The 19,353-nt window shown below is 39.2% G+C and overlaps 3 protein-coding genes across 6 annotated transcripts; 1 reads left to right on the top strand and 2 right to left on the bottom strand.

Annotated features, from left to right (window-relative positions):
• Nucleotides 1–303: 303 nt before the first annotated feature.
• ift20 (intraflagellar transport 20 homolog (Chlamydomonas)) lies at nt 304–5,112 on the top strand. The gene is made up of 5 exons (XM_049576314.1): nt 304–411; nt 1,271–1,408; nt 1,506–1,591; nt 1,768–1,871; nt 4,351–5,112. The coding sequence occupies exons 2-5, from the start codon at nt 1,282–1,284 to the stop codon at nt 4,430–4,432; spliced, it is 399 nt and encodes a 132-aa protein (XP_049432271.1). The 5' UTR covers nt 304–411; nt 1,271–1,281; the 3' UTR covers nt 4,433–5,112.
• A 1,509-nt stretch (nt 5,113–6,621) lies between these two features.
• On the bottom strand, nt 6,622–13,849 carry lyrm9 (LYR motif containing 9). Of its 4 annotated transcripts, none has more exons than XM_049577189.1 (4): nt 11,413–13,849; nt 10,682–10,819; nt 7,008–7,100; nt 6,622–6,923 (listed from the first exon to the last, which is right to left on the bottom strand). In XM_049577189.1, exons 2-4 carry the CDS (start codon nt 10,799–10,801, stop codon nt 6,906–6,908), a joined length of 231 nt encoding a protein of 76 aa, XP_049433146.1. In that variant the 5' UTR covers nt 10,802–10,819; nt 11,413–13,849; the 3' UTR covers nt 6,622–6,905. The 4 variants fall into 4 exon arrangements, with proteins under 4 accessions (XP_049433146.1, XP_049433144.1, XP_049433145.1 ...); XM_049577187.1 differs by having other exon boundaries at nt 11,330–13,848; XM_049577188.1 differs by having other exon boundaries at nt 10,682–10,822; nt 11,413–13,848.
• A 32-nt stretch (nt 13,850–13,881) lies between these two features.
• Nucleotides 13,882–18,822, bottom strand: LOC125889322 (uncharacterized). The gene is made up of 3 exons (XM_049577185.1): nt 18,688–18,822; nt 15,289–15,763; nt 13,882–14,328 (listed from the first exon to the last, which is right to left on the bottom strand). The coding sequence occupies exons 1-3, from the start codon at nt 18,743–18,745 to the stop codon at nt 13,986–13,988; spliced, it is 876 nt and encodes a 291-aa protein (XP_049433142.1). The 5' UTR covers nt 18,746–18,822; the 3' UTR covers nt 13,882–13,985.
• Between the last annotated feature and the right edge of the window lie 531 nt (nt 18,823–19,353).

The raw sequence follows: 19,353 nt of genomic DNA, 5'->3' as shown, positions 1-19,353 counted from the left end.
AGAGTGAACATCTCTGCAGCTCTAATATTCAAGAGATTGGACATTTGGCTTCGTCGGTTTTATGCAGTCGTTATACTGTCCGCATTCAGGTAATTGATCTCATTTCCGCTTTATTTACAAAGTAAAAGCTTCTCAGTGTCAACTGAGAAGACTTATGGTAGCCCATCTCTTTAGTCGTTTGAGCGTTTGACAGTAGAATACATTTAATTGCAAGTTTGCCTGTGGTCCGTGAGATAATCACGGAGCATCAGCCGAGAACACACACACACACACACACACACACACACACACGGGCAGCAGCATCTGGTTTCCTTGGCAGCGGGAGGGGGAGGAGCTTCGGGCTGACTCGCTCTGCCACATAGTCACACAACACATAGCCATCTGAGCTAACGGCCATAACGGCTTTAACAGGTAAATATATTGTTTTCTGTCCATAACGCAACTAGATACGGTTTAACGTAGGTCTCTAAGGAACTTAATAAGCATTAACGCGGACAGTGTGTGTTTAAATTCGTTTTTCTATTAGCTTTTGTGAGCAGGCTGAGGCTAGCAAAATGTAGCTAACTAACGTTAGCTTGAGTTAATGTAACTAATTGTAGGTTAGGTTAAGTCAGGGCAGGCTTGAATTTCCACAGGGAAAAACACTCAACGTATGTGAACCGTTTTAGCTATTTGATACTCTTTACACCTTTAGAGACTTGTATTACTATTGTGAAGTCAACGGAAAGTCAAACTTATACATATGATACACGGTGACGTTAAGCTAACGTAGGGGTTAAACCAGATAACGTTAACGAGGATGCATGTGACGTAATCTAACATTATAGCTATGTGTTTAACTCGTATATTTAGCACAAAGCTTTACTTAATAAAGCTGCGCTCTTAAAGGTAATGGGTCGTCTTGCCATATGGTGGACTCTGATTGAAGGTCATAGTTCAACGAAATGTTTGTTTAGCATACTGTATGTTAACGTTGCTGGAGACCAGCTGCCTGGAGGCAGAGACACACTGTCAGCAAAACAAATACTCTCACTGTGTAATAGTCAGGTAGCAAGCCACTTGTCAGCATTATGTTATCAAGCCATAAAGCCTGTTGATTTCAGTGTAACACTAAAGTTATCTGACAGACAGCTCTTGCTTTATCTCAAAATATATCATGTAAAAGATGGCTCCATAGATGCCCTACAAGTCCAAGCTAGTTTTAAGTTGTGTTTGTTTCTGCTGCTGTCCCATTCTTCACCCCTCATTCTTTGTGTTTTCTTTGTCACAGGCCTTGTGGCCATGGCTAAAGACCCATTAGCCGAGGCAGGCTTTTATTTTGATGAACTCAACAAACTCCGGGTACTGGAGCCTGATGTCAGCCAGAAGACCTCAGAGCTAAAGGAAGAATGTAAAGAATTTGTGGACAGTAAGCACTGAATAATTTGTCCATTAAGACGTGCCTGATGTCTCCTCCAACATCAACGGGTCCTACAAGATATGTAAATATGTCTTATCCTTTGCAGAAATCAGCCAGTTTCAGAAGATAGTGGGAGGTCTAATCGAGCTGGTGGATGAATTGGCAAAAGAAGCAGAGACGGAAAAGATGAAGGTAAGCTTAACATTTAAAGCTGCTTTTCATTGGCTATTGCAGAACATGCAGGACTCGTATGCCAAAGCTTTGAAACTCCCAAAGTCGGTTAAACTCTCCTTAAACACACTAGGTGTCTCAGGTAGCTTATACTATACAGTATGTGCTTCTGTTTGATCTGTGTTCTTCTCATTTAGGCAATAGGAGCCAGAAACCTGCTGAAGTCAGTGGCAAAACAAAGAGAGGCTCAACAGCAGCAGCTTCAGGCTCTCATAGCTGAAAAGAAGATGCAACTTGAGAGGTAAGCAGTGCAACCCAACCAACACAGAGCTGGTGTGTGCGGGACAGGTCATGGTTTCCCATCCATATAATTCAGCACACAAAATAGTTAATTTCTCTCAAACCTGAATAAATGGCTTGTGCAGCAGGTAATCAATATCCCACATGTACCAGCAGCAGTTGTAGTATACTGTCTTAAGAAACAATTAAAAGCTGTAAACGAAAAGTTTGGCCTGAATTATGGCTATATAACCCCTAGTGGTTTAAGGTTTTAAATGTTGCCCCACCTGATATATGCCTGTTTTACATCCACTAATTTCCACAAGAGCTGTTACCACAGTACCTCCAACACCATCTGTCACTGTTTGATTGTCAGGTGATGGGGGTCCTCCTACAGGTCATCATAGGGGGCTGTAGCTCAGAAGGTAGTTCACTAATAACAGGGTTGGCAGTTAGATCCTCAGCACTTGTCAAAATTTCCTTGGGCAAAACACTGAGTGGATGCGTGGTGTGGGTATGAGAAAAAAACGAGTTAAGGTTTTAACAAATACTGCCATGTAGTGTAGAGGTATAAATCCCTCAGGTACACTGATCCACACATTAAAAGTCTGTTTTCAGGTTGTTTATTAACACAGGGTGTCTGTAGGTCCCTAAAAAGTCTTAAAATTAAATTCAGTTTTATGAATAAATTTCATTTATCCATTTTTAATTTGTTTTTGTCTAAATGAGTTGAGCTCTCCTGTTTCTAATGTTACAAATCTTTAATCCCCCTGAACCTAACATTTTTCTTGATACTTGAACTTACCTGTTGGCAAAAGTAGCTCACTATAATAACCATATTCCTGCATAAAAATAACCTCTGCACAGGAATACGTACAGTGTATTCTACATAACCTTAATACTTACCTGAAAATCCTGACAAGAAAAAAGTTTATTTGTCCAAACATCAGTCTTTAAGTAAGAGAAATTTAGCTTAAAAAGCATTCAATTACATTTTTATTACATTTCACTAAAATTGTATCCATATGATTTTATGTGACAAATAAATAGATTGATTAATTGATTGACCGGAGAAAGTTAGTGCCTACAGTGTTGCGTCTTTTCCCTGACAGGGTTCCTGCAGATCCTAAATTATTATTTTTTGTTCTTGTAGTATACCTAATGGGTCTTGAGTTTATGTCACACAGATCAGAATTGTGAAACAAACGACACTCATATTTCATCCACCTTTTGCTAGCTAGCTGTCACTGGACCCTTGACAACATGGAGAGGGGCAAATTCATCAAAAATGGCCTCATTAATCAAGATTTTGCGGCATACAAGGAACGGTGTATTTTAATGTAAAAGGTTTTTCAAACTCTGCATGGTGGGAGTCAAGGTAGTGGAATCCCACATGCATAGTTAGAAACACCAAATGGTCACCAAGTCATGTTTTCTACATTTCTACAACATTAAGGCAAAATTGTCCCTAACCCCAAGGAATTGATGTCAGCTCATGTTTTTTTTTTGTCAGTTATGGTTATTGTAAAAGTGGTCTGGAATTTCCAAGTGGCATTTAAAAATTCAAAGAAAAGGCTTAAATCTAACTTGCCTTAAGCTGTAGGAATCCTGCCTGTACATGAGCTGTCATTCTTATGTAGCATATGCCAGTGATTTCCAATGAGGGGTACTTCTACACCACAGGGTGCTTCTACAGTTGCCAGGGGATATGTAAAACACTGAAGTAGCTCAACTAAAAAAAAGAAAAGAAACAGAAATTAATATCTGATTAAAAAATATATATCTCCAATTACAGTCTACAAAAAAATATACAATTTCGTTGTACTTGTACAATGACAATAAAGATTCTGATTCTGAAATACTATTCTGTCTTAGTGTTACTGTATGATGACAAAAAATGATTTGCCATAAATGTATTGATGAATTCTCAGCATTTGTAATGTAGCATTTCAGTGTTTTTCCAGGTACAAGTTTGTGGTTTAGTCAGTGAGACACTGATTGCACAGCGCTGTGTTGGACCTTTTTATATAGGCTTTCTTTTTTTTCTTTTTTTCCCTGCTAAAAATGTCTTGTGCTGGTCTGGGTGTACATCACTGAAAAATATTTCAAATGGGGAATATTATTTCAAAAGTTTGGGAACCACTTATGTATATACAGTCATTTGCTGTAGACTGTTTTACATTGCTGCCTCTGGTGTATAAAATCATGTGGAACAGCAAATTAATAGTAACTGAGAAAAGTCTCCACGTCTCTTATGGCTTTAATGTTAAAAATCAATATTTTAAGCAGTGATGACATCATCCGGTGACTTTTTCAGCTGTCAATAATTACTTACTTAGTTAAAAACCGATGTCTTTAGCAGGCCCATCAGTGTTTACTGTATCCTGGTATCTGCTATAGTAGGCATTTCTAACAATATTTCATGCAAGTAATGGGCTGTTATTTTTGCTTTATTGCATTTATTGAGTTACAGTTAATTTTCTGCTGTTTCCTTGTTCCAGATATCGTATTGAGTACGAAGCCTTGTCCAAAGTGGAGTCAGAGCAGAACGAGTTTATCGACCAGTTCATTCTGCAGAAGTGAGGATGTGACTGAGACAGCAGACAAATGTACGACTTCTGCACAGCTGTGTTTCCAGAGTGCCTGTCCAGCCTTCTCTGGGCAATGCCCACCTCAGAGAATTACTCTGCTGCAACTGTTTTTCTGAAGCAATCCCAAAGCTCCAACTTCATCATCCTCAAACATCTCCACCTCCTTTGACCACCTCATTTCTGACATGCTTGTGTGTGTGAAATAACAGCCAGCTGCCAACTGTATGTGTTCCCACCGTAGTCAGCAGGTGTGGGGATCTACGGTGTTGTACGCTTGAATATGTTTGGAACGTTACGTTCTGCTCACACCAAATGTCTCAACATCTCAGACCAACATTAACGAAGATGGAGCTATTTATACAAAGGAATATTATTTATACTATTTATACTGAAGAATTACTCTGTATATCTAGTTTTATTACTTTTTGTATCACTTGAAATACTGCATGTGCATGCATCTGTATATACATTTAGATTTGAAAAGATAGGAGCTGATCCTAATTTGATGATGTGTGTTGTTATTTTTGCTTTTATTTAATTCTTCTGGTACAACCAGTCTGTGGGCACAGCACATGAAGAATATACTGTCCTTTCTTCTTTCTATCTGTTATGTGTCAAAGTCTTTCATGTACTAATTAAGATGGCAAACGGTTATACTTGAATAAATACTGTATTATATTGTACAATAAAATGTGTCATTTTTGCTGTCAAGACATTAGAGGGGTGGATCAGCAGATTTTAGCTTTGTGCTTCGTGTTTTGTTTCAACAAAATGATTTAATATCCACGTATTTTGACACTGTTGGTCCTTGTGCACATAGGTACACACAATGTTCTGTCATGGACTGAAAACTAGTTATGCATCTTTTTATGAAGGTTTTGCAGAGAATAGCTAAACTTTATACCCAGTAGGTCCATCATTTACAAAATTATACGTCAGTACCATAACTTTTTTAGTCATATCACACTATCGTCTTAAGCAGATTGAGTATTTTTTTCATGTTTTATGTTGAATTTTCCTGTTTTGAAACTACACATTGTAAGGAAACCTGGTCAATCAGCTCCTCTCCCCTTTGATGGCACACTTTACCACTTAAAATGTATCTGCATCTAAGGGATTGCTGTATTATCACCTGTTTGCATTGATTTTGTGTTTTTTATGAACCTATCTTCAATCCTTGATGTTAACGTAGTGTTTGTGTAAATTTACTATTCTAGGCTAAACCCCATGTGCCAGCCCTCCTTGTTTATCCTTTCTCTTTCAAATACTTAAGGGCTGCCCTGACTAACCCTGTGTTATAACATTTTGAATTGTGGGTAATTCCTTTTGGCAAAGTCTGCAAAAATGCAGACTTACTGAATCTGTGCATAAAAGGCTTGAAACGTCTGGAGAGCCCTCATGCATGTGAAAGTGTTTGAAAGTGTTACAGCACTAAACCCTTATGCACCGTGCAGGATTGCGCCGCTAAGTCAGTGAGTCCATGAGTGTGGAGATTGGGACAGGTGGAGAGGTGGATGGGTCAAACTGCTCGTTTCCTTTGTGAACTAAAAGTCAGTGGAGTTCTTCATAGAAAGTTAGTGTGCCAGAATGTGTGGTATACTGTGCTAGTGACATACATCATGTGACATCACATTACGTTAGTAAGAAACGTACTCATTTTAGGCCAAACCATGTTGTTTCTAAACCTATCCATGTGCTTTTGTTGCCTAAACCTCAGGAAGTAAACCTAAAAAGCAGGTTTTTACCAATGTTCTAAGTTTATTTTGAGAAGGGACTGCGTGCATTGAACGAGTGGACTATACATTTCCTATGAAGAAGGAAGTTCATTCAGAAAAGACAATGAACGTTATGAGCACAAACTGACACGCCGTCCCTGAGCATCTAAAACTGATGCTAAAGGGCTACCAGAGCATCATAGTTTGTCGTGTGGGGCCACTGACCAAGCTTCCATATTTGATGAGTTGGGAATGAAGATGTGTTGGATTGGGTCCTTTTCTCCCTCCTGGCTCCTGACTGGTGTACTGACCTTTGACCTTCTGAATAGTCTTAACCAATACTTCACTTTACCCTCTATAGATCTGCTTGTTGCTCTGAAGTGTGGTGATCTAAAAAACTGTGTAAGCCTGTTTAACATTTCACTTTTACTGTAAGTTCAGTACACAGTTAATAAGACAAGAAATCTATAATTATAGAGAATTAATTTATTGAAAAATAAACTATACATAGTCAACTCATTTCAAACTAAGAACAGTATTTACACTTTTTATAGACAGTGAACATCAGATTGAACCGAGTAGTCATTTCATAAAGTGTAATCCCAGGTGTTGCTTCATCATGGCTGTTCACCCACATCATTGCAATACTGAAAACAATAAGCACTCATGGCTCAGACACACACTGGGACCCATGTTTGGTGCAGCAATGCAAAATGCATCATCGGAGGACATATTCATGGTTTATGAACTTCACTCCTTCTTCTTGTACTGTGAATCAAAAAGAAAATTAATTACAGCAGTGTGTATTTTATTTGCACACCAACTTTAATCTGACAAGGCCTCCATACTTACTTTATTAAGAATCCACTCTGCGTCTGCAATAGCCCTTTGGATTATCATTTGTATCCTCTCTGGGTCGTCTTCATCTGAGTGACTGTTGTAACCCTAGAAACCAAAAGCAAAGGATGACAATTATAAAGTGTTCATGTTTTTAGATGATGGAGCACTTCACAAAAAGTACTTCATCTTTCCGAGCTTGGAAAACAGCACTCAACAGGTTTGATGATGACACATAAATTATGTATGAATGATTGTTGTTGGTTGTTATGTAGTTCATAATAATATATAGAAACTAGAATTACTACATCATGATTTTATACCTTGCAAACCAGTCAAGTTGCAGTTACAGTTTACATCCATGTCTGTCCAGACTCATATGTAGTCATGACAGCTTACAATGCTTCAAATATGGATGCTGCTGTGAAGAAGCTACATATTCTAAAACACAGATCCTTCACACACATATTCTCCCCAGCAGCACAGATCATCTTTACAGTCAGCACAGTTTCCAGTCAGTATCTGACCGAATGTCTCCCCTTCTGTTCATGAGTTATGATGTTGAATTACAGCCAGAAAAGTGCTTTTGCAGAACATTATCATGTCACAGTGATGCTGACCTTTTACCTTTTGAATATAAAATGCCATCTCTCATCATTTTACTCTACTAGCTATTAGTGTGAAGTTTTGTCACCATTTATGTATGAATTCTTGAGTTATGGCCAAAGACATGTTTTGTGAGGTCACACTGACCTTTATCCACCAAAATCTAATCATCATTGAATTGACTATTAATAATTTGTATTATTACAAAATCGATACTTGACGTCCATGTATCAATATGGTATTGCCACACAAAAATAACGTAATACTGTGCTGTATTGAGTGTTCCCTACTCCTATCGTCAATTATAACTGTCTAAACAGAAGATAAAAACACAACAGTTTTTAATTATTGAAAACTGTACATTTTTCAGCAGACCAAGACCAAACAATTAATCAATTAATCAAGAAAATAATGGCCAGAATAACTGATGATGAAAATAATTCGTAGTCCCTAATTCTGATTTATTACAGCTTGGGACTTCATTTGTAGATTTGGCTAGCCCCTCTATCAGTAATAATAATAATATTGTAATTAGTAGCTGTGATCTGGTAATATAAAAGACAGAAGTCAAAAATACAAGTAGTTAGGCTATCAGATACTTTGTAATCAAACCCTCAGCTTAGCAAAAATTACTTGGAAGAGAAAACAGAGGGGACCAATTTTTGTATTTTAACTTTGATCTACTGCAGTTACTGCGCAGCATTTGTGCAGTCTTGGAGGACAAAACAACAAAAATGAGATCCAAGGTGTAATAAACCTAAATCATCCTGTAACTCAATGGTTGAGACCGCTATAAAGTCTCATTATACTTTGCAGAAAACAACTGTGGCACACAGCACGCAATTGCACAACTCTGTGGTAGCTTATACTGAAAATACAACATCCATGGTGATATCTGATAGCTACCTAAAAATGATCTATTAATTGTCATTTTACAAATAATTACTTAGTTTTGGCTAGGGGAGAAGGTGACAGCAGCCACAACTCTGGATCTTAGATCGGTCTTGGTCAGGAACAATGGCAGAAGTGGGTACTGTATGTTTACAACATGCATGTGTTTTGGTGTGGATAGACGCCAGACGACCTGGAAGTAGGTCATAAATGCAGGAGACACAGAAACTCTGCACAGAACAGCCTTGTCAGGTCTGATCTGAGGACCTTTTTACTGTGAGGTGACAACATTAACCACTGAGACATCTTGGCATCGACTGTACATACTGTACACACAAACATACTGAACCGTATGTGATATCAGAGTGTTTATGGGCAGCTCAGAAACTGTAGCTTGAAAATGTGTATGTATCATCAGTAGCTCAGTCACTTGTTTGGAGGTTTATTAATGGGTTGTTTCTAAGCTAAATTCTACATAATACAATGTCCAAGTCTATTTCAAGTAGGAATGTATGCAGTGTCCAAAATTAACTTTTTGACTCACCGGCCAAATGGCTAGTGAATGTTCAAACTTTACCAGCCACTCAATAGATTACCATTGTTTTTTTGGCTGGTGAGTGAAGCAAGGTTACTGGCCACTTGCTTATTTTACTTGCATTTGGCTAGTGGCTAGTGTTAATTTTGGACCCTGAATGCATGATATTGGATTTTTTGCCGATATCCAGTATGCTGATATGTAACAACTTATTTGGCCGATAGAGAGAAGAAGAGGGAGAGGACAGGAGAAGAGTGGCGGAGCGGCTCGTAGCTAATGGGTACCTGTCAGTGAGACAAACATAAAAGACGTGCAGTTTAACCGACGAGGAGCGGTCATTACGCGTGACTATTACGCACGGTTGTGACGGAGCGGCTCGTAGCTAATGGGTACCTGTCTGTAGGCTCTCCACCTGTCAGTGAGACAAACATGAAAGACGTGCAGTTTAACCGACGAGGAGCGGTCATTACGCGCGACTATTACGCACAGTTGTGAGGTGCGCAGCGGCAGATCTCACAGCACACTGTCTATAAAGCAGTTTAATTGCAGGAAATATTTAGTTGTTAAGCCATTTCTCATAAGTATAGACATTCACTGTATATGCACTTTTCTACATGTGGCTGCTGCTGGATTGAGTCTTGACTGTCTCGTTATCAATAACTTGCAATACTGACATAAATGTTTAAAGTCCAAAAAAAGTAATTTATTACGAACAGGTCAATAAAACAGGTTTCAAAATTCAAAATACCTTGTAAACAAACGAAATACTCAGTGTTACACATTTTCTTTGGTTACTTTTCTTTCAAATATTTTTTAAAGTTATGATCTCACTGCCGGTAAAAAAACGAACATGCTGACAGCTCAACACTGCAAGACAGGTTTCAGAGGAGAATAAGAGAGAGAGAGAGAGAGAGAGAGAGAGAGAGAGAGAGAGAGAGAGAGAGAGAGAGAGAGATCAAGTGGGCTTGTAAATAGCATAATCTGATATCTTTCATCTGGAAAAGGGCAGTTATTTGATTATGAGAAATCTGATAAACAAACTTAGATTTTTGCCTGATAATTACTTTATTCATTGCGTGTGTACATGTTAATTTGATTTCAATCATTTTGTTTTAAATCTGGACATGTGCAGGTGGACTCAGCCAGTGCTAAGAAAGGTCCTACGTCTGCCTGTTGAGGAGATGGAGAAAAGATTAAAGCGCCAAATTGCAGTAAAAGATGCTGTATAAAAGACAGGTTACAACTTTTTTTTCCTTGTCCCCCCCCGGAATTATTCTCTAAAATTTTACTGTTTATTGTCCCCCCCAACTATGAAATGGGATTTTTTTATTTTTACAGATATTGATATATCCATTTTTTCCTCACCTAATTTTAGTGATCATCAAGTCTCCTCTGTAGTGGAATTAACATCGTATTATGCATGTGTACTGCGATTGTGATGACTCACCAGCAGATGGAGACAGCAGATAAAATATAATGCTTTCAATGTATGTAATATTCATTCGTTGTGCAAAATAAGAAAAAGCATGTTGGGCGATTCCAATAGTTAATTTTAAAGCCAATATCGGCCTATACAAATGGCATGCCCATATTATCGTGCATCCCTAATTTGAAGAACATTTTGCTTGCCAGTAATTGGTGCACGTTATGACCTCACCTGTCTTATGGCATGTCGATAGTGCTGCTGCATTGCTGGGGTTGGTAACTTCCTGCAGCACCTGAGGAGATGTCGATAGAGCTGCACTGGTGTCAGCTCAGCTCCAACTAACGGCAGCATTCCTTCCTTAAAGTGCTGCTGCTGAAAATAGAAATTAAGTGAGAGTTCGGATTAGTGAAATATTTCTATATTCGACACAGAAATAAGAATTCTTTTTTTTTCCTAATGCCCATACACAGCAGGCAAACCAGTGACGACACATTTTTATGTGTTACATATATTACAGAGCTCGATTCAGCTTCAGTAAGTGTCATGTGTTTGTTTAAACAGCCCTCTCTGGGCCACTTTAACCACAAAGTTACATTTTCAGACACAAACATTTATCCAATTTGATATTAATATTTCGTTTCATCAAGTCTTTCAGACATGACGTTATCTTAATATGTTTCATGCGGCTGCGACATTTCCTTTCTCTATCCTCAGCTGACCCGAGCTGTTAGCTAACTATAAACTGACTGCTATGCTCTCGGAGGCTGATGTCAGCTCCACACTGGTGGTTCTGAGGTAAACACTGCGTAAATAAAGAGCCAGTCGTTTGCTGACAGACAGCTGAGGATTGTATGACACAAACGATAAGGTGAAGCTTACTGTGGCAGTGAGCTGTAGTGAAGGCTGTCAGCAGGCTTTCAGCATCTTATCAAACCTCCGTGGACTCACATTATGAAACTGACCTGCTGTAGCGTACACGGCTGTGTCTGGTGCCTGTATTCTTCCTCTTCTTCTTGTGGTCATATTGCAACTGATATTTGTAAGGTATACAGCGCCATCTACTGACCCGGAGTATGTATGGCATATTGTCCCTGGGCTACTTCACATTACTGGGTGTGTTTAAAGGAGCTATATGTAAGAAATCTAAAGCAAATAGTCGTAAAATCATCCTAATATGTCACAGAGACTAAGGAATAATGTTAATATAACATACTGATCTCACCAACAACAATAGTTCAGCCAGAATATTCGCATTTTAAAAAAAATGTTTACGGTCCACAAATCATGTTTATGTTTTGAATTTGTGTTTTGGCCTGTTGCGCCACCCACCGCCATCTACCAGTCACGCAGTCAGTAGAGCCTCAGCATCAGTTACAGTTACGACTCAGCTACAATGGCTGACGGTGCGACTACACCCAAACGACCTCGTTTTGATTCCCAAAAATGCCAAGACAAAACTCGAGGCAAAGCGAGGGTCTATATAGGAGATGCTTTTGAACGGTGGAGACCGTTGAAAGCGGAGAAGAATTTGAAATCGGATGTCGAAGTGGCTACTCTTCTCCTCGACAGGTAAGCTTTAGCCAAACTTGGCTAACTAGCATCATAGCTAGACGGGGATGGACATTTTGAGTACTTTCAACTGTTATTCATTTTCGATCATACATTGTAGGCCATGTGCAGGTGGGTCATCGACCCGGCTGATTTTTTTGAGAAACAAACATTAGCAGCACAGCAAGCAGCATTAGCTGTATCCCGGCAGCAGCGTTAGCAGCAGAGAAGCCGGACTTGCTCGAACGGTCCGCTGGAAAACTGAAGACCAAGGACGCGGCGACGTGGCCCTGCCACGGCAGCCGCCCGTGGGCAAACAAATCAGTCTCCAGTGTGCCGCTGTCCAGCAACCTCGAATCTGTAGGGGAGGGGGGCGGACACGACTCGCGGCAGTATTTTGAATTTGAGTGCAGTAACCATTTTGGCCACATTCTTACATACAGCGCCTTAAAGCAATATCACACGAGAGGGAGTGATATTGACTGTATATCGTCATGGCTGTGATTCAGTCATAGGCATGAGGCAATTACAGCCAATTACAGCTGTGACGATATACAGTACAACATCACGACCTCGAGTGTGATATTACTTTTATACAACAGTTCAACAAAAGCTTAAACAGCAATGCTGAGTAAGGAAATGTTAACAAAAGGTGATGAAATAAATGATTTAAGTTATGTAGCTTTGCGAAAAAAACAGTTCCCCCAGTCTGTTGCCAGGCAACGCGGCACACACCCAGGAACTCACAAGCTACTTTGTATTTACGTTGATCTACAGCTGTGTAACTTAATCCAATTCGGCTGTTGAAACGTTGATTAATTCAAATGTAATTTTGGGGAAAATATCCATCTTCTTGGTGTAACGCTATAGTGTCAGTTTGCGTCAATGTAGCGAGTGTGACAGTTGGTTAATTAACGGTTGTATTTTTATAACGCCTGTGAGCGGAGTGATTTTACTGTTACAAGTCCCAGTGATGTTGTACTCTATATCAGCACTCACGGAATGCCTCTCGTCCAATCAAACTACTCAGTCGGAACTAACTGTTGTATAAAAGGTAATAAATGGTAGTGTTAATAATAATTAAAGAAAAATAAACCAACCAAACAGACACTGAATTATATGATATAATCCTATCCCCTTCTACTATTCCATCCATCTATCTCTCTATCTATCTAGACTTTATACGTAATGACATCACAAGTTTGAGGCTTACTTCTCGGATTTCTGGCTTTTAGACTGAGCAGCTCATGGTCACAAATATTGACTGAACATGGAAATAGCATATTGGAATTTTTAATTTAGGTGGTGTTCCCCTTTAACATGGGGGTCTATGGAGATTTACTCACTCTTGGACCTAGCCTCAAGTGGCCATTCAATGAACTGCCAAACATATTCAAGGTTGAACCTGCCGCTTGGTTCAACCTTCAATATGTGGGCTGTTACAAATATACAGCAGCATATAGATAAAATAATAACAGTGCAGTCAAAGCAATGCAGAGGGAGTAAAACACTGATCTTTATGGCTTGCTGGTGCTGTCATCTGGTGGCAGCATTCTGTTTACAAATTTCTAGGTGGTATATGATAAACATGTGTAAACATTTTAAGTTCTCTTGTGTTTGTTGTCTAATAAATAACATGATTCAAATTTTGCCTACCTTAAGTATTTATAGTTTATGGTTTATTTCAACCATCACTCAAAGTAGTTTTAGGTTTTTAATATGAAATAAAAATAAAATATAAAAGCAATCTGTTTTGGCATTGCAACATTATTACACAATCACCACACAGTGCCAAAACACATGAAGTAGCCTACTGATGTTAGCTTAGCTTCATGTGGAAAATCTAAAAATCTGAATTGTATCACACGTCTTCATCACCTGGGATCCATGGGGATTGGGGCTTAAAAACGGGGCCATCAAACAGATACAGTAAAGAAATCCTGCTGAAAGCAAAGAATAACCCAAGGAAAGACACAGTGGCAAACTGTCAGTTAATCTCCTGAAGTTCAGTGCCAGCTGCAGCTAGTTTGGCCCTCTTACGATCTCCTTTCCATGTGAAGAATCCCACAATTAACACCATGACTGGCAGAGCGGCACAGAGCACGATGCGGCTGATGGGCAGCTGGACTGGACAGTCGATGGTTTCTGAAGGAATCAGAGTCTGGGCAGTGGAAGGAGGTTGGAACAAAAATGTAGATGTGAAGTCCAGAAATGTTGCCCTGCTGTTATCTGTTGCATTGACCTGACACCTCCACTTCCTGTTGTTGTCCTCCCCCTGGAGTTTTGTGACCAGAGTGATGTTACAGCGAGTGCGGGCAATCTGCACATACCTGTGCAGAGGGGAAATACTATTGAAAACACATCAATGAGCCACACTGTGTCACTGGGTACCATGTTCCTTCATTAGCATGAACATACACTACATAATTTATTTTGACACAATCCCACAGACACCGTCCTGCTGCTACAAATAATAGCTAGAGCACCAAATGTGAATTAATCCACTGCTTAAAATAGTGCCCAAAAATGCACTACTAGTTGTTTTAACTTAAAAACTAGTGTTGAAGCTGCATTAAAATTTAACCAAACTAAACTTGAGTAATAATATTGCAATGATTTAAACAACTTTTAGAGTTTAGATCAAGTTTATTTGACGAGGAAAGTTAATTTGTTTTGGATTATGACAAAAATACTACTCAAGTTCAGTTAACTCAATTTTTAAGGTAGCTTGAACACTAACTTCTTTAAAGTCAAAACAAAATTTACTTTAACAGAAAAAAGTGTGTGGGCTGCCTTAACATTTTAAGTAGACTGAAATTGAGATAACAAGTTGTTTCTTTTTTGTCTGGGGGTTTTTATGGGAATTGTTGACAATGGCGATGGTTACATGCACACCAATATTCTCCTAATACTCCGAACATGACATATTCTGAATTTGTTGCAGGTAATGTAAACAGCATATTCTGTTTAAATATTCCAAATTTGGTCTTTTTACAAATTAAATATTTTCCAATTAAGACTTGTGGGGTATCCCAGTATTAGTTGGGTTATAAGGAAATTTCCGCTAGCCTCTAGGCTAATTTATACAATGTAAAATGCCATAGGCTTGTGCTAAAAACATTAGCATGTTGATTGAAATTATTTTTTTTAGATGATGTTTAATAATTCTATTGTTAAAACTAATAAACATTTTGGTTAATAAAGACTAATTCCTCAAAAATTAACTTTCCCACAACACAGTTGAAAGGCAGCAGTCAGTATTGACAGATAAAGGACAGAGAACTAAAAACCTGGTGTCTTTGGGCAGCATAGAACCGTCCTCAGCCGCCCAGCTGAGGTTGAACATGCTGGAGTATGACTTGCAGCTCCCAACATCATAGTAAGTGAAGAGGATACAGCTCAGAGTGAGGGTTCCTCCAGGCTGCAGTTCAGTGATGGTGGAGGGTGAAGTGATGGTGACGAGAGAGAGGTAAACATCAGTGATGGCTTGTCCATGCATCACGCAGACGTAGGAGCCGGCATCGTCGACAATGAGTTCACGGAGGATGAGTGAGCAGTTGGATGTGATGGACATGCGGCTGGACTTGTCTGACTCCGCCCTCACCTGACCCCTGATGACCTCCTCAGTGTACCGCACCCGGCCACCTTTGTAGAAGGTCCAGGTGATCAAGGAGCAGTCTGGGGAAACCGGGTTGATACATGGCAGGAGGGCATCACCTCTAAGTCTGCTGTACACAAACACGGCATCCTTTTTGCATGTCACAACTGGGAACACAGAAGTCACAAAAATGATGACTAAACAAATTCATTGTTACATTAACATTTTTCAAATGCTCAGACATGGATGATTGAAAAGAAGGTGACCAGTGTTACATCAGAATCTGTTATCATTTAGATTTTGTGACGCTATAATACTGGATCCCAACCATTTACTTACGTTGTCCTGCCTTCCTTCCATTCCTGACCTTATGCTACAGTATGAAGCATCCAGACCTGTCAGGTCTACAGGGACGCCTCTGCTTTGTGTCCTCAGAATCAAGACTGAGAAGCAGCAGTTTTTATGCACCACATATCTGGAACAAACTCCCAGAAAACTTCAGGTCTACCGAAACTCTAAGTTCTTTTAAACCAAGACTGAAGACTTTTATGTTTGCCACTGTTTTTTATTAAATCAAATAATTATTCATTTCATGCAGTGCGCTGTAACTTTTAGTCTTATATTTTCTACATGTCTAAGTCTTGATTTTAATTTTATTTTCTATTCTCCAACTCTTAAATGGCATTATCATGTGTTTCTTTGCACTTTGTCTCAATGCTTTTGATTAGCAGATAAATAGAATACAATAAATAATTTTATGACATGGACTTTTGTCTGTGGCAAAATTTGCAGGAAAAATCACGAGAGTCGCAGAGTTATTGATAATACGCTCTCACACACTGAACCTTACATTGGTACTACCAAAGACTGTATCTAAATATTTTGTCTGGTACGACAGCTATATTTTTTGCCTTTAATGGACAGGACAGTTAAGTGTGAGGGGGGGGGAGAGAGGCGGGGATGACATGCAGGAGAGGGCCACAGGCTGGAGTCGAGCCCGGGCTGCTGCGGCAGCAGCCTTGTACATGGGGCGCCTGCTCTACCACTAAGCCACCAACGCCCCGCAGTTATTTATTCCTAAAGTGATTATTAGATTTTACAATTGTATAAATGTGTAGACTATACACCAAAAAAAAAAAAAATGTTATAACATCTCGTCAACTATGTGGGTCATACAACTACGCCTACACCTACACCTACAGACTACAGCCAGCTATTGATTTCAAATCCAAAAAAAGAAAACGTCTTGGAGGAAAATAGAGAATTTCGTACTGAGTGGACAAATCTGTTTGCTTTCACCACTGACACTGGAAAGTTTAAGTAGCCTACCAAATAATCATAAAAAGCCCACTGCAGAGTAGCGACTTTGTAAACATAAACATAGTAATGAATATTCATGTACGTCTATTGGAATTTAATAGACAATTTAAGGCACAAATATATTTTGTGGTTCCAGACGGATTTTCAAAAATGGCTCTTTTGATAGTAAAGGTTGTTGTCCCCTGGTCTAGTTCTACTCCACTATATTTTGGAGGGAAATAGTAGTATTAGTGGTATTGTTTACTCCACTACATTTATCCAGCAGTTACTGGTTACTTTATATATTACAATTTTTGCAGACAAAACATATGAAAACGTACTTGTGAAACTATTAGTCGATCAATGAATCTATAAATCAAAAAGAAAATTAGGCTAATTGGCAACTTATTTGATAATCATTTAAATAATTTGTAATACAAAAACATTTCATGTTTCCAGCTTCACAAATGTGAAGATCTGCTGCTTTTCCCTTTTAATATATCAAATGTTGAGGTTTAGACTGTTAGTTGGATAAAATAAACATTGTTAACATGTTACTTTAGGCTCTGGGTCACTGTGACACCATGTCTCACTATTTTTACAAACCAAACTATCAACTAGAGAAGAAAATAGCAGAAAATTCAAAAATGAAAAAATCAGTTTGTAGTTTAAAATGAGCTCCACCTCACCCAACTGCAACAGTGAGATCTTGCTTTTACATTAATGCATGAGTCAGAATCATCTGATGATATAACCTATTAGTACTTTAAAAGGAAAAGGATTTAAATACTTTCTCTCTGTATGTGAATGTTCAGGGTGAACGACACGTGACACGTCACTCCCGTAACATAGCTGCAGATGTGAGAGAAAGGGGACGATAATAATGCATTGACAGGGAGCCCAACACGCAGGAACGGGATGCCAAAATAAAGGTGGTGTGAGAGGATATCTCATGGCGCGCGGGTGCGCACAGCAAGCGCACCTAAAAACTTATGCTGGGAAAGCAGGCATGAACAGTCATTACGCACTGTGGCGATATCAAAACCGTGTACAAATAAGTTTGAAGACAGCCTGAGCATATAGTTAACAGCTCGTGTGTCGGCTCTCATCGTGAGCTGACAGTGTGTCGCTGGTTGCAAAGCACATTCAATAATGAATGAGTTACTGAGACCTGACTCACATGTATCACGCAGATAGTACCGAATAAAAGCACAAAGTGAAGTTCATGATGCTGCTGTAGCCTACACACTGCTATTCCTCCGAGGAGAGTTGTGAGGACAGAGCTCTCCTGGTGTGGCTACGAATACCAGCCGCTGCCACATATGTGTCATCATGTTTCAAAAACAAAACACATCTTCTCGATATCTAGAAAAATACAGATATTAAATTAAATAGTCCAGACATTTCAAGTAATCTGCCTTAAGTCTAGGTCGAGTCTTTCATCAGTGTTAGTCAGGTCCTTAGCCTACATTAAATTGGAGTCTGACTTGAGTGAAGTCATGTGACTCGAGTCCTCCACCTCTACCCAGTTCTACTAAAATATTTTGAACACATGCTGAAGGTTTTATCCGGATCAGAATCATTACTGGATTACATGATTTTATCCGATTTCATTATCTTTTTCTTCTTTATAAAAAAATCAAGTTTCAAGATTTGATCATAGCTGACACCCTGGGCCCTGGACACATAAAGTATTTTTACATGTTGTATTGGTATTTTGACTTAAGCAGAGCATCTGAATTCTTCCATCACTGACCAAATCCATTCCTAAGGAGAACAACATGAAGCCTACCTGTTAGAAGCAGACCGGACAGCAGCAGAAGTCTCATGAGGTTTTCTCTGCCTGTCATGTTTGAGCAGCTCTTTGTGTCTCCCTGCTGTCGCTGCTGCTTTGTTCTACAGGACAGTCTTCATTTCCTGTGTTACACTGAACTCAACAGGACATACACACATCAGTCTTCATTCTTATCATCATGATAGACTCTGACAATAAACATTTATTAATGCAAAATATCTAATCAATACACCAGTGTCATAATTCTAGGTAAGTTCATTCTTGTCCTTGGAAATCAGTAGGCCTACTTTGGCAAAATAATCTGAGCTCCACTTACTGGCTTTCGCCAGAGCTTCAAGAGCATCTCATGGTAATAAAGACAGGTGGAGATCATCATTAAATGCATTTGAAAGCACTGGAAAAAGATAGTAAGTGGACCTTGAGCTAGGATTGTTTTGTCAAACCACTGTAACTATCACTTAATTCAGTCTGTGATATATCTTGATCCAGCACTCGGTACTCGACTATGTTCACCTGTACTGTATTTGATCAGGACTCTATTGCTCGTGTTTGTTGTCGTTGACATGGCTACCAGTAAGGCTACCGTTATCCACCTTATTTTTCACGGAAACATGGAGGCAAGACAGAACGCAGCCAGCTTCCGTTTTTTTGTGCGACACTTCC

This window comes from Epinephelus fuscoguttatus, linkage group LG5, assembly GCF_011397635.1.
Source record: "Epinephelus fuscoguttatus linkage group LG5, E.fuscoguttatus.final_Chr_v1".
Lineage (NCBI taxonomy): Eukaryota > Metazoa > Chordata > Actinopteri > Perciformes > Serranidae > Epinephelus > Epinephelus fuscoguttatus.
Note: the sequence above shows the minus strand (reverse complement) of the source record. Positions and strands in the feature narration are given on the sequence as shown.

Bases quoted from the DNA above. Each gene is read 5' to 3' on its own strand.
- lyrm9 (XM_049577189.1), bottom strand. From the start codon at position 10,801: ATGCTGCCGTTAGTTGGAGCTGAGCTGACACCAGTGCAGCTCTATCGA. The intron at 7,101-10,681 runs GTGAGGTCATAA...TTTGGTTTCTAG, and splicing joins ATCGACATGCCATAAGACAG to GGTTACAACAGTCACTCAGA.
- LOC125889322 (XM_049577185.1), bottom strand. From the start codon at position 18,745: ATGACAGGCAGAGAAAACCTCATGAGACTTCTGCTGCTGTCCGGTCTG. The intron at 15,764-18,687 runs GTAGGCTTCATG...CTGTGTTCCCAG, and splicing joins GTCCGGTCTGCTTCTAACAG to TTGTGACATGCAAAAAGGAT. The intron at 14,329-15,288 runs GTTTTTAGTTCT...CCCTCTGCACAG, and splicing joins ATGCTGCCCAAAGACACCAG to GTATGTGCAGATTGCCCGCA.
- ift20 (XM_049576314.1), top strand. From the start codon at position 1,282: ATGGCTAAAGACCCATTAGCCGAGGCAGGCTTTTATTTTGATGAACTC. The intron at 1,409-1,505 runs GTAAGCACTGAA...TATCCTTTGCAG, and splicing joins ATGTAAAGAATTTGTGGACA to AAATCAGCCAGTTTCAGAAG. The intron at 1,872-4,350 runs GTAAGCAGTGCA...TCCTTGTTCCAG, and splicing joins AAGAAGATGCAACTTGAGAG to ATATCGTATTGAGTACGAAG.